The sequence below is a fragment of the Brachyhypopomus gauderio genome, chromosome 2 (genome assembly GCF_052324685.1).
Source record: "Brachyhypopomus gauderio isolate BG-103 chromosome 2, BGAUD_0.2, whole genome shotgun sequence".
Lineage (NCBI taxonomy): Eukaryota > Metazoa > Chordata > Actinopteri > Gymnotiformes > Hypopomidae > Brachyhypopomus > Brachyhypopomus gauderio.
In genome coordinates this window covers 31,569,854-31,583,047 of record NC_135212.1, presented here as the reverse complement: position 1 = coordinate 31,583,047, position 13,194 = coordinate 31,569,854, and the positions used below count along the sequence as shown (strand labels likewise).

The 13,194-nt window shown below is 41.7% G+C and overlaps 1 protein-coding gene across 1 annotated transcript; it reads left to right on the top strand.

The window, feature by feature from the left end:
* The first annotated feature begins 195 nt into the window (after window positions 1–195).
* ilvbl (ilvB (bacterial acetolactate synthase)-like) lies at window positions 196–12,683 on the top strand. Its single transcript, XM_076994116.1, has 15 exons — window positions 196–746; window positions 2,128–2,329; window positions 2,915–3,042; window positions 3,439–3,577; window positions 7,310–7,421; window positions 7,626–7,725; window positions 7,850–7,947; window positions 8,169–8,305; window positions 8,499–8,633; window positions 8,895–9,009; window positions 9,485–9,654; window positions 10,100–10,170; window positions 10,322–10,393; window positions 10,881–10,986; window positions 11,191–12,683. Exons 1-15 carry the CDS (start codon window positions 645–647, stop codon window positions 11,367–11,369), a joined length of 1,866 nt encoding a protein of 621 aa, XP_076850231.1. The 5' UTR covers window positions 196–644; the 3' UTR covers window positions 11,370–12,683.
* The last annotated feature ends 511 nt before the right edge of the window (window positions 12,684–13,194 follow it).

Sequence of the window (13,194 nt, the reverse complement as noted above, 5' to 3'; positions counted from 1 at the left end):
AGTATTCACAAAAGAGGTTTCGTTTGCTTTCCTCATACTTCGGTGTCAGAGCTTTTATTATCTTTTAAAGTCAATTTGTCATCTGTTGGATCTTTACAGCTTGTCACGCATGTCTTCAAAATCTGCAAATAACATTCCAGGACCGTTTCAGGACACTGAAAGAACTGAGACAAGATTGTCTGGTTTCCATTTACAATTTAAAATCCATTTACAATCGGTTAGACTGGAATTTACTGGAATTTGACCAAACAGCCTCAACAGCTAAAAAGAAAACAAATGTGTGAACAGTGACACTCCTTTACCAACACGTGTGACGGACGTGTGTATGACAGACATGCGCACTTAGTGGACTGAGATAAGGACCGTATTTTGCTCACAGGTCATTTTAAGAACCTCTGGCATTTGTATATACAAACCATAAAAACCGAGATTGTATAGTGGGATAATGCGGAATAGACAGACAGACGAGGAGCGTATTATTTATATCCGAGGAGTGCGCTGAAAGTGCCCTTTAGCAGCCTGCCTAGGTTACCTTAGCCAAAGCGACCATCCTTTTATCGGGTTATTGAGTTAATCTGCTGTGCTGATCCTGTGAACTCAATAACAGGTGTCCGTTGTGCTGGGCAGCACTGACTTACTACAAGATGGACATCGGTGCGACTCTATGTTGCTGTTTCACTGCTGCCCTGGGGACGGCTCTTCTTGCTGCCTACAAACTTGGATTATTCTACCAGCTGTTTCACAAGGTAACGTCTCGTAGCTTCGTGTTTACCGACTAACTTCAGGAGCCGCCGGTAGCGACCTCGCTAGCGGACTGAGGCCGGTTAACCAGGAGGTTGCGCTTCACTAGCGGGCACCAGCTAGCTAACGTTAGCGGGTGAGATGGGGTATGAAACCAGAGAAGGACGAAGTGAAGCCCGTCGTCGCTGCGAGAAAAACGTGCACACATCTGAAGATAGTTCAGCTACAGCTTACCATCTTACTGGTTTATTTAGCTCTGCTTCGGTTCGCGGTTCCATCTATAAGTTAGCCAACCAGATTTTGTCTTATACGGATGACCTACCAATTAGGAACTGTATCGAGTTAAACTCTTTAATGAAGTTTTCGTTTTAGCTAACATGTCTATCTGGTTCTACTAGCATTAACTAAGCTTTGGTTCACATTTGGACTAGTTAAATCTCTTGTATAAGTAAGATTGGGTTGACTTGTCTGTGTAACCGACCTGGTGCAGGAGTACTGTGAGCCTCCATTAGGAGTCTGCAGCAGCAGGTCAGAGGTAACAGGCCTGCACACACGGAAGAGCTGCTTATCGCTACCCAAGAGCAGTTAGGATACACTATACAACTCAGATTTCTGCTGAATATTGAGGAATTTATAATATAGCTATCTAGCAGTTTTGGCCCCTGTTTGGACCGTTTTTGATAATCGGTAACATTGATATTCGACAGGGACACTAATACCCTTCAAACAAGACCGTCCTTGAACACAAAGTTGATTTTATTCATTTGCTTGATTGTTATTTGACCTTTTCAAGTATAGTTGTTTCCTTGTTTTTTGATTATGTGAATAAGTATTTGTTTTAAGAAATAAGTGTTTATAAGAAATGTCTCAGAGACTATAGCACATCTCGGTTTTCAGACACAGTTTGTGTTCGGCAACAGCACTCTGTTACAATCACTGGTCATTTTCTGACCACAGGTCCACTGCTGAACAGATGTTGTTTGGTTGTGCAGAAAATTATCACATGGGTGACATTGATGAGCTTTGCATGTCCTCAGGCTAAAGTATGTAATTGTGTTATACAGTATGTAATTTTATAATAAACTTATAAAATGCATATAAGAAAAAAAGTGACTGTAGGTATCGGGTAGATACAGTGGTCAGTGGATGTACTTCTAGTATACTGAGAATAGGAATATACAAAAAATGCCAGTACTCTCTAAAGCATCATTGAACATCTAAGGTAGTTTAAAGTTTGGCAGAATATTTTTGGTCCACAGTATATTGCCTTATTATTCTTTTTTGCTGACAATAGCTATTAGGATTGATGGACTGTCCTGTATCAATTTACACTGTGCATTATTTGTATTAGCCTATTTAAAAAAAAGCTTGTGTCATGCATCTCAGGTGGAGAGGGAGAGTCCCCGACATGGAGGCGAGAGTGTGGCGGAGGTCCTGCGTGCGCATGGCATCCGGTTCATCTTCACGCTGGTCGGCGGACACATCTCACCCATTCTTGTGGCTTGTGAGAAACTGGGCATCCGTGTAGTGGACACTCGGCATGAGGCTACGGCCGTGTTTGCTGCCGACGCGGTCGCGAGGCTCTCAGGTGAGGCTGAGTTCATACATCTGCTGCTGAGCCATTTACATTCATGGAGAAAAATGGTCTCAAACTGCCTCCAAGAGAGCTGTCATCCTCAGATGGTGTAGGGACTGCCCAGTCAGAAAACAGTACACACATATGTACCTTATCAGGTGAAATAATCCTACTTAATGTTTCCTATAACTTTATATGTAAAATTGTAATACCTATTCCTAGCTATGTTTAAAGAATGAGCATTTATCTGTTACATATACGTTTTAAGATGAGATTTGCATTGAAGCATTTTGCTATGAATCAATATTTTGTAGTTTGAATCCCAGCTAATAATGCCTCCTACTTCTGTTGTGCCCTTCAGCACAGTTAAGGCAATGTTAAAGCTTCAGAAAAGTATGTCTGTATAACCAAAGCTATGAGGCTTTGTTGAAGCCCAGTTCTAAATATTCCTTACCTATTAAGTGAGTTATATTAGTGTAATCACAGATAAAGCACTAGCTGCAGTTGCCACTCCCTTCTTGGACTTTTGTAGGTGGTGGTTAGTGAAATTATCTAGTGATTCCTTTCTGAACGGTCTGTTTTCGTGTTGCCATGCAGGCACTGTGGGCGTGGCAGCTGTAACAGCAGGACCAGGACTCACTAACACAATTACCGCGGTGAAGAATGCTCAGATGGCTGAGTCACCTGTGCTTTTGATTGGCGGAGCAGCTGCCACTCTCCTTCAGGTAAGGAACAAGAAAAAGGTCTATTAAGTGCAGGGAATAAAAAATGACACCACTAACATGAATGAAACATGCATAATGAGCTTGACAGACTGCTTATTCTCCTGATGCTCATTCAGAGATTATGTGTTCAAGTGCCATTTGCCCTACAGCTGTGCAAATTGCGAGAACATATAAGTTCTAAAAGTTCACATAGACACTCCTAAAAAGTTCTGACTTTGTGGTCTCATTAAATAAATGGAACTCTAGTGTGATCCTTCTGAATAAAATGAACATGAAGACACCTTGCATGAGCAGAGATAGCTCATGCGTAGCTCTTCCAAACTTACACACATTGCACTTAGTCCAGAACTGCTAAGCTGCTAAGTTGTGTTTCATTGTCTATCTTTGTATGTGTAGGGTCGAGGTGCTCTACAGGACATTGACCAGATGTCATTATTCAAGCCACTTTGCAAGTTCTGCACATCTGTGAGGAAAGTGAGGGAGATTGTTCCCACTGTAAGAAAAGCCCTGTCAATCGCCCAGTCAGGCACACCAGGTACACCAGGTTTCTTTAAACATAGCTGTGATATTTGCTGGGCATATGTCCCTACGGCCCCCTTTCTAAAATCACATCAGTTTTTTTAATTATGCTGTGAAAACATTTGACATAACGTCTTGCTGCAGACAGTCTATGAGAACTAAGATCATGTTGAAATAGGTGTTGGGTCAGGCAGGGTGTTTCTAGACTTACATGTTCTAGAGCGCACACAGAGTTAAGGGGGCCTGCCCAACCCTTTTCTTTGCCAGTAGTGTTATACATTAGTTTTTTTTTTGTTTTTTTTTTTAAGATAGCCTACTCCTCCTTGTTCTACTTGTTTTTTTCCATTCTCTCCATTTCCCCTCATTCTTGACTGTTCTGCACCAGGTTTCATTGTTTCTCTCTCTTCTTTTTCTGACTCCTGTTTTCACTCCTTAGTAGGTTAAATGGTTACGTGAGCCTTAAAATGTATGTGTAACCATTGTCTTCTGAGAAACTGATTTTAAATCCTAGAGTAGGTCAGTGTATACTGCTGGCTCCTTATAGAGAACAAAGAAATTGAAAGAAGTTGTCACTGAATGAAAGGGTGAGACACTCAAGTGTCACTCATTATTGGATTTCATGTATGACGTAATCCCCGTGAAGCGAGGTCGTGCGCACACCCAGTCACCCTCCCCCCCCCGGTCAACAACTTACGGTCGCCACCCCCCTACCCCCCCTCAACAATTTACACTCGCCAACCCTTCCAGGTTGAAATCTCACTCCAACGATCTTGGAGTGAAGTTGGCAACCCTGGTATTATTTTTTCTTGTGAGAGGTATTAAAAAGGTCTTAAAAGTCATTGAATTTGAGATTTTAAAATGTGCAGATACCCTGTATGGGGCAGTCATGGCCTGATGGTAGGGAACTGGTCTTGTAACCGGTGGGTCGTGGGTTCGATTCCCAGACCTGAGGCCATGACTGAGGTGCCCTTGAGCAAGGCACCTAACCCCAACTGCTCCCCGGGCTAGGGCTGCCCACCGCTCTGGGCACGTGTGATCCACAGCCCCCTAGTAATCACTAGTGTGTGTGTGTGTGTGTGTGTGTGTGTGTGTGTGTGTGTGTGTGTGTGTGTTCTAACTGCACAGATGGGTTAAAAGCGGAGGACAAATTTCGATTGCAGTGTAAAAATCACAATTGACAAAATATGGCACATTTTAATACGCTGGCGATATCATGGATGTCATTCAAAATGAGCTCCAAGATAAAGCACAGAACCAGAGCCGGAGTGGCTAATCGGGAGATTTGGGAGGATTCCCGATGGGCCGGCTCATGTCAATCTCTAGTTTGGGCCGATTGGGATGGAAAAATAATTTTGGGCCGGATTTGCGCGTGAAACTCCCGGGCTGAAAAAGTGGCCCACTCCGGCCATGCACAGAACAGAAAGTCATATGACTTTTCTGTCAAAGTGAAACTAATTTATTGACGCATGCGCTCTCCGTGTACTGCACTCATTTCCTAACCTGTAGATGTCGCTCTCTGATCACAGATTCGTCTTCCCTTAAGGGGGGAGGGTGCGAGAGAGCAGCACTGCGTGCCTTTCCGAAATCTAACCAGTTGCGGTTTACTCTCGTGTAAACAAATGTGCGCGGAAACCCAATGACCAATTATCGACGTCAGCAAAAATGATCGCGGTAAAAAAATTATCGTACGATAAGTCGATAATGTAATTATCGCGACAGGCCTACTTCCAAGCTTCCTCTTTCATCCTACCCCAAACATGCTCAATGATGTTCATGTCTGGTGACTGGGCTGGCCAGTCCTGGAGCACCTTGATCTAGAGATGGAGCACCATCCTGCTGCAACATTTGACCCCTTTTATGATTGGGAATGTAAGATGTAGCCAATACTTCTTCATATTTAAGGCTATTGATATTGCCTTCTACCTTGCAAATGTTTCGCACACCCCCATACGGAATGTAACCCCAGACCTGACTTTAAATTCATCGATTGATCTTTCCACCACCAAACTTGACTGTTTTCTGGGTGAATCTTGGATCCATAGGGGCTCCAATAGTAGATTCATCTGAGAAATCCACTTTCTGCCACTTTTCCAGCGTCCATCCGTTTAGCAGGCTGTGGGCCTTGGCAAATGCCACATGGTTTTTTAACTGCCTTTTGTTTAGTGCTGTCTTCTGGGCCCTGATTCGACCATGGAGGCCATTTCGAGACAGAATCCTACAAACTGTTCTAGTTGACACAGGTACTTGAGGTGACCAGGCCTGGTGGAGCTCTGCTGCAGTGGAAGAGGGACTGGCTTTGGATTTTCTAACCAAGAAACGTTCCTCCCGAGCAGTTGTCTTGTGGGGTCTGCCGGACCTGGGCTTGTCAAAAACATCTCCAGTCTCTTCAGATCTTTTTTTAATTCTTTGTACTTGACGCTGAGACACATTAAAGGTGCCAGCCACCTCTGCAGTGGATTTGGCATGTTGTCAGAGGTCAAGTTGCAGTGCAAGTGAAGGTCTGGGGTGCTGGAGTTCTTTTTATACACACCCACTAATTAACCAATCAATTAGTGAGCACAGGTGAGGCTGTAAACTAGGATTGGGTGCATTATATGACAAGGCGGCAAAACTTTTGTCTTGCCAAAATCTGACCTTTCTGTGTTCATTAAATGCTCAATGTTTCTGCAGTAAAACAAATTTATTTTTGTAAATTAAATCTCATTTGGGAGGGTTTCAGCTTTCATATGAGTCATTTCTAAAACCAATCGATGAATTTAAAGTCAGGCTATAAGCTTTTGTTTCCACAACATGGATAAGCGACAGAACTTATGTCAGGGACTGTAAAGTCTGAACTTGTTCTTCTGGACCCGAGTGCCACTTGACATTGTAGAATGTAACATTTAATTTTATTTATCAGGCTTGTCCCAGTTTTCTTAAGCATTTCCTTAACAAATAGATAATTATTAACATAGGTGATTGTGTATGCGAAAAAGATTACACATGGTGTTTCATAGGGATCAATTCTTGGTACTCTTCACTTGAGAAATACTTCTCATCTGAAGAATTATCTGTGAGCACTGTGAGCATGGTTCCATTGTCCATGGTTATGCAGGTAACCTTGTTATATCTATAGTTCCTAAAGAGTCCAGTGCCCCAAATCCCATTTATCACCTGGAATAGCTTTATACATTGGAAGTCAATAAATTATTTGAAACTAAATGGTGATAAAAGCAACATTCTAGTTTCTGACTCAATAGTTTTTGAGTGTGCCTAGACAATTGCGAGTATGGTAACTCCCAAACTTGATGACCTTGCCCTGGAAGTTAAAGAATTTTAATAAAACTAATCTGACTGAATTGTAATGACATATTGTTATGAAGAGTATGTTCCCCTGATTGCTATCCATTTAACATTTAAGGTGCAGGATGGATGGACACTATTCATTAAAGATGTGAAGGCTGTGCTATTCAGCTGTTCTGAAGTAAACGCAGTCCACCCAAGACCATATGCTTCACTTTAATAGGCAAATCAACACAGAATCCATTCAACCAATGTGATCTCACATGAGTGGAATTTTAGCCATTTGATAAAAAATTATGCAAATACAGAACTATGCAACTAATAAATGAATATCAGAGATCTTTTGCCTCAGAGTTGTGCAAAGCCCATTGCTGTAAATGATGGAAAAACAACACTTAGTTGTGACAAAAGTTAAATCTGTATATTTCTGTATTGTGATCTGACATTCAGCTTTGTCTGTTTTTAGGCCCTGTGTTTGTTGAGTTTCCCATAGACACACTCTATCCATATCATCTGGTGGAGAAAGAAGTTTCTCTGAAAAACATTCCCAAGGGAATCGTGGGGAAAATTACTGCATGGTATGTCTGTGTCCTCTCATTTTACAGTGTTTTTGGTGATAAAGACCATAAATAAACAAATAAATGCATGTAAATATCAAACATTTAGAATAAAAACGACTTCCTGTAGCATACATTAAACGTGGTTTTAAAACCCTCTTTTTTCCCTGACAATACATCTGATGCTTTCCTGATTGAACCATTTTGAACCTTGTTTCCTGTTAGGTATCTGCAGAACCACCTGACGGACCTGTTTGCTGGTGCATGGGAGCCGAGGGAGCTCTCCCCTCTCCCCGTCCTCATCCCTCAAGCATCTGACCAGGAGGTGAGGGAAGCCAACAGCTGATAAAGTTCACTGATATAAGAGCAAGACAACACATGTTATTGAGCAGTGGCGTAATCACTGACATTTCCCCTGAAATCAGCAGACACCCTTCTCGTGTGCTTAGGTGCAACAGAGTGTGGAACTGATAAGCAGAGCTAAGAAACCACTGATCCTGCTGGGCAGCCAGGCAACACTCCCTCCAACGCCTGTACATGACATCAGGTAGCTTTCTGTAGAGGTTAACTGAGGTTGACATAACTGTCACATCTGCCCAGGAAATTACGTGTAGTATTGTTTTCGGTATGCTGTACACAGTTACACAGTATGCACAATAACACAGTAACAAGCACTTAACTTAAGGAAGTATTGAGTTGCTAAGATGCCCAGCTGTTGGTTGAGGTACATTGTGAGTTGTTCTAGTGTTTGTTTTCACCTTATTCTAGGAAGGCTTTGGAATCTCTGGGCATTCCTTGCTTCCTAGGCGGAATGTCTCGAGGCATGCTGGGTAAAGACTGCCCTCTGCATATCAGACAGAATAGGAGGGATGCCCTGAAAGAAGCCGATTTGGTGCTACTGGCAGGTGGGAATTGGCACCATCTACTGGACAGATTGAAAAAACATACTTACTTGACCTGATAAGTCAAAGTCTTATAGTGCTTATTTGATGGGGTGCTCAGAATGTATAATGAGAATTGACTACTTGAATATCAGCAAGCTGTATGTGTGAGATTTATGAATATCTTATTTTATTTTATTTTTTTGCTGTATGACAGGCACAGTGTGTGACTTCAGACTGGGTTATGGTAAGGTGTTGAGTAGGCGGAGTCAGATTATTGCTGTGAACCGTGACAGGTCTCAGCTACTGAAGAACTCTGACCTGTTCTGGAAGCCTGCAGTGGCCATTCAAGGTATGATATTACCTCATTCATACTACATTAAATTATTTCATTTTATTTTACTTTTATTATTTTTCTACTGTCATATTCTGTAAAGCATTTTGTAAACTGAATTTTCATCTCTATAGTTCCTAAAGCCTCAAGTGTTCCAAAAGCCCCAATTTATTACCTAAAATATTATTATATAGTGTATGTCAATAAATTGTTTGAAACTAAATTAAGACAAGTTACATTTTACATTCTGACCCAACCTGACATATTTGACTTGTTTAGGTGATGTTGGATCCTTTTTGCTGCGACTTTCTAAGGGCCTGATGGGACACCGGTGTCCTGAAGAATGGCCACAGACCCTGAAGGAGCGGGACCGGACCAAAGAGGCAACTAACAGGTAAATGCATTCAACTACCTGATTTAATGCAAGATATAGAGCAGATGTTAATGGGAATCTTCAGCCAGTCCAGGTTTTTCTTCTGTTCCAGGTGTCTATGCACATGACTCTTTAGGAATCAGGACCCAAAGTTTTGTAAAGCTACTTCGTGACATGTTGTGAAAAGCACTACATAAATAAATGTGACTTTGACATGATCCAGGTAACCAGGGTCTGGTGAGGGTGTGACAGAACAAGACCTAGTGCCCTTTACCAGATGTTTATAATGCCTGTCTGTTGGAACCATCAAATGTGTCACTCATTTGATGTTTTTTTAAACTGGATGCAACTCTCTCATTCATGTTAAGCATGTAGAGGATTGTCCACAAGAGGGAGCTGTTGGCATTCACATAGGTTTTGTGTGCATTGTGGAGAACTCGTAGGTGGAGACTTTGTTTGCTTGTTTTTGATCATGCTTGATGTTCACCTTGGGCAGAACGAAGGCCAGTGAAAAGACAGAGAGACACCTAAACCCTCTCAGCGTCCTGCACAGCGTGGATGAGCTCATGGCAGAGAACAGCATTATTGTCGCAGACGGCGGAGATTTTGTAGGCACTGCAGCCTACATCATGAGACCACGAGGACCACTGGGCTGGCTGGACCCAGGTCAGAACCAGACCCAGTGGCACAGTACATAAGTGAAATTAAATTAGTCCCATGTAAAGTGATATTGTGGTTGAGAGATCATCTGGTGGATTACATTGTTTGGCGTACTGAATAGGAGGGAACTACAGCATTTCGGACAGCGCCACTCTCTCATTGTCCCAGAGTCCCAGCATTGTGAACACTGGTGAATGTTCAGAGAGATCTTGGGGCATTCATATGGTCCCACAGGACTGTTACAACCTGCAGCCTTCTTCTGTGAAGAGGCCATATGCATGTTAATTAATATATATATATATATATATATATATATACTGATAATTGTCTTTTTTTTTCTTTTGTTGTTTGTTGCAAACACAGTCCATATAGCACTACTTGGGTGTTCTCAGGTACTCATTTAATCAGGACTTCCACCTCGTCTCTGAACATCAGCTTGTGTTCCCTGCAGGGGCTTTTGGGACTCTTGGTGTGGGGGGTGGATTTGCCCTTGGAGCGAAGCTCTGCCGTCCTGACGCAGAAGTAAGACACAAATAACACATAAACAACACTAAACACACATAACACTACACAACACTGCACTCATGTCCCCATCTCTGTTGGGGGGACTTAATATCGCTGCAACTGGCATCCTCAGGTTTTCTGATGGAAACTAACAATGTCTCGTTCACAGGTTTGGATTGTTTATGGTGATGGTTCCCTAGGTTACAGTGTGGCGGAATTTGATACGTTCACAAGACACAAGGTATCGATCATAAATTGATTCACCCAAATGTTAGAACCATATCCCATAACATAACGACAAAAAAACAGTGCAAGAAATCATTTGACACATTGAATTTGTATTTATTACATTTTACATTATTAAAGTGAACCCTCACTGTAAATGTAGGTTTTGCGAAGGTGCTAATCTGACACTGGTGTCCATCATATTCTTTGATGTATGCTCACATTTCTCACACTAATTTCAGAAAATCAAACCTTTAGCATGGTACACTCATTGGAGGTTAAATTCACAGTGTTATGATCTAGTCTGGACCAAAACCATAGCAGAAAGGGTGGGAATTGTGAATTGGTGTAAATGTGAAACTGTAACACAGTGGGGTAATTAGATAATCAAATGCAACCGGACTCAGTGATGTAATAATGGGAGGAACTAGGGATCGTCACAACCATCATGATTTCTGTCTGCTTGTTTGTAATTATTAAACCCTGTGTTTCTCCACTATCAGACACCCGTGATTGCACTGGTGGGGAATGATGCGTGCTGGAGTCAGATCTCCAGAGAGCAGGTGCCCATTTTGGGCAGTAGTGTGGCTTGTGTTCTTGCCTTTACAGGTGACCACTTTTATGTGTGGACTTTTACATAGTAGTGGGGAAAACGGGATGGGGTGGGGGGTGTGCAAATCTTTCTTGTAACCTAAAGTTACTCTCTTTACATGTATTCACATAAATATAGTCTTGAGTTCTTTGGAGGCTGCTATTATTGGTCATCTAAGTGCTCTTAACCTGTTTCTTCTTTTTTCCCTCCTTTTTGTGTAGACTATCACATTGTTGCCGATGGCTATGGTGGCAAAGGTCACCTGATTGAGCGTGAAGACGAGGGCAGGCTCCGCGACATCGTAAAAGAGGCGCAGGAAGAGTGTAGAGACGGAAAAGCCGTGCTGCTGAACGTCCTTATTGGGAAAAGCGGCTTCAGGGACGGCTCGATCTCTGTGTAGAGCCGCCTGGCGCACAGACCTGCAAAGTCTAGCCCCTCAGCCTTCGCCAGGGCTAGAGTATAGAGCTGAACAGCATACGCCTAGCCTCAGCACGACATTTCTGATCGGATGGTGCTTTTGTATTTCATGTTTTTATTTAGGAGAACTGTAATTATTATAACTTAAAATCTGAAAAATTAAAGGGAATTGCTAATTTTAAAACCACATAATGGTCATGTTAGAAGTGTTCTGACAGGATATTGTTGGGAAATGAATTATTTGTAGATTTCATATTTAAAGTCTGTTAAGACAGGACTGAATTGTGTTGAATGTAGTGTACTTCCTGCTACTAAAAGGAAAAACCCATCTTGTTCACATCTGAGAATTAATTGAGTTTTAACTTAATTAACTCAATTAATTAACTTTAATTCTAATGAATATTGGACTACTACCACACCTGCCTTATTACAGTGCAGCACATTTTGTCCCTATGATGCACACAAATACAGATCGCGTATCTAATCCCAGATAGAATTCTTCCTTTACTCCCTTGAAGATTGATTAAACACTGAGGCAACAAGATAAGTAGAACGCAGATTTGTTGCAGTAATAAAACTAGACAGCTAGTGTTGCGAACACAGCCCAACCTGCCTTATCATTCGACTAATGTTGTGTAGCAAGACCTAATGTGCAGGCCAGCTCATAACTTGAATGCTGTCCCTACGAGTCAGAATGTTAATATAGTGTTTGTGTGTAAATATGTGTGTGCTACCTTCCCTGACTCAATGCCTTGTACTTCTGGTCGCCAAATTGGTCCAGCACCTGGTTAATCTAAGTTTTATTTTATTTTTTAGCTTCTAAGCAGTTGGACAAACAATATTAAAAACCTAGTCGTTAGGAAATGTAGTCAGTTTTTTTTAAGGCTCACAGCTAAATCGAACTTTGAGCCCCAGGTGAATGACATCATCTGGGCTCCACAGAATTAGCCAGTCTCTACCTCCCAACACTAGACCATACATCAAATTGCAGTTATTGCAGTGTTTTGTCATGAAAATCCAATAATACAGCCTGCAGGTAGTGAGACCAACATGTTCTAGGTCTTCTCAGGAAATGTATTAAAGAAAAATATTATAAAAGATGGTGTGTGTGTTTGTGTGTGCCTATTACAGCAAGTAAATTGAATTGATTGTAGAATTACATGCAGAACTGGTCAAAATTGCAGCGAAACACTCAGCCACCATTTAGACAAGATATTTTGTACCCAAAAATGAAGGGTAAAAAAATATTACTGTTACATTTGTTGTGATGAAGATGATCGTATGTTTTATGATCCTCTCAAGAATAAAGGCATACCATTCCAGATGTGTACTTCTCACAACTAGCTGATGCACATAACCATTGTATTCAGAACATGATCGTGATCAGCAGAACAAATCCAGTTTCAGGTTTTTGTATATCCTGGATTTGCTATATCACCAACATGACAGTGCGACCCCTGAAAGGTCATCACGGGGCATTTCAGATCTGTTTTACTGAATACAGGAAGCAACATGCCTCATTCAAGTTTCACCAGTGATGAAACTCATCCAGCCAATCAGATTCTATTCTAGTCAATTCTAAAACAAGGTCTGTATATTGAGATGGTCTTCTACCTAGGCAATCTCTTTATTTACAATCCTGGGTCAGCAAGGATTTTTAATATGGCTAGGGGGTGTCTGCCTGTCTTTCATAAGAGGAGGGACTTCATGCATGCTGCATCCACGTGATATAGTTTCATTGCAAAGACATTAGCCATCATGGTCAAGTAGAATGAAGACAGGACTGAGGGAAACCATTATTAGTTATG

Excerpts from the sequence above, each read along its gene's own strand:
- ilvbl (XM_076994116.1), top strand. The coding sequence starts at position 645 with ATGGACATCGGTGCGACTCTATGTTGCTGTTTCACTGCTGCCCTGGGG. Across the intron at positions 3,043-3,438 it reads CAGCTGCCACTCTCCTTCAG|GGTCGAGGTGCTCTACAGGA; the intron begins GTAAGGAACAAG and ends TTGTATGTGTAG. Across the intron at positions 7,726-7,849 it reads CTCAAGCATCTGACCAGGAG|GTGCAACAGAGTGTGGAACT; the intron begins GTGAGGGAAGCC and ends TCGTGTGCTTAG.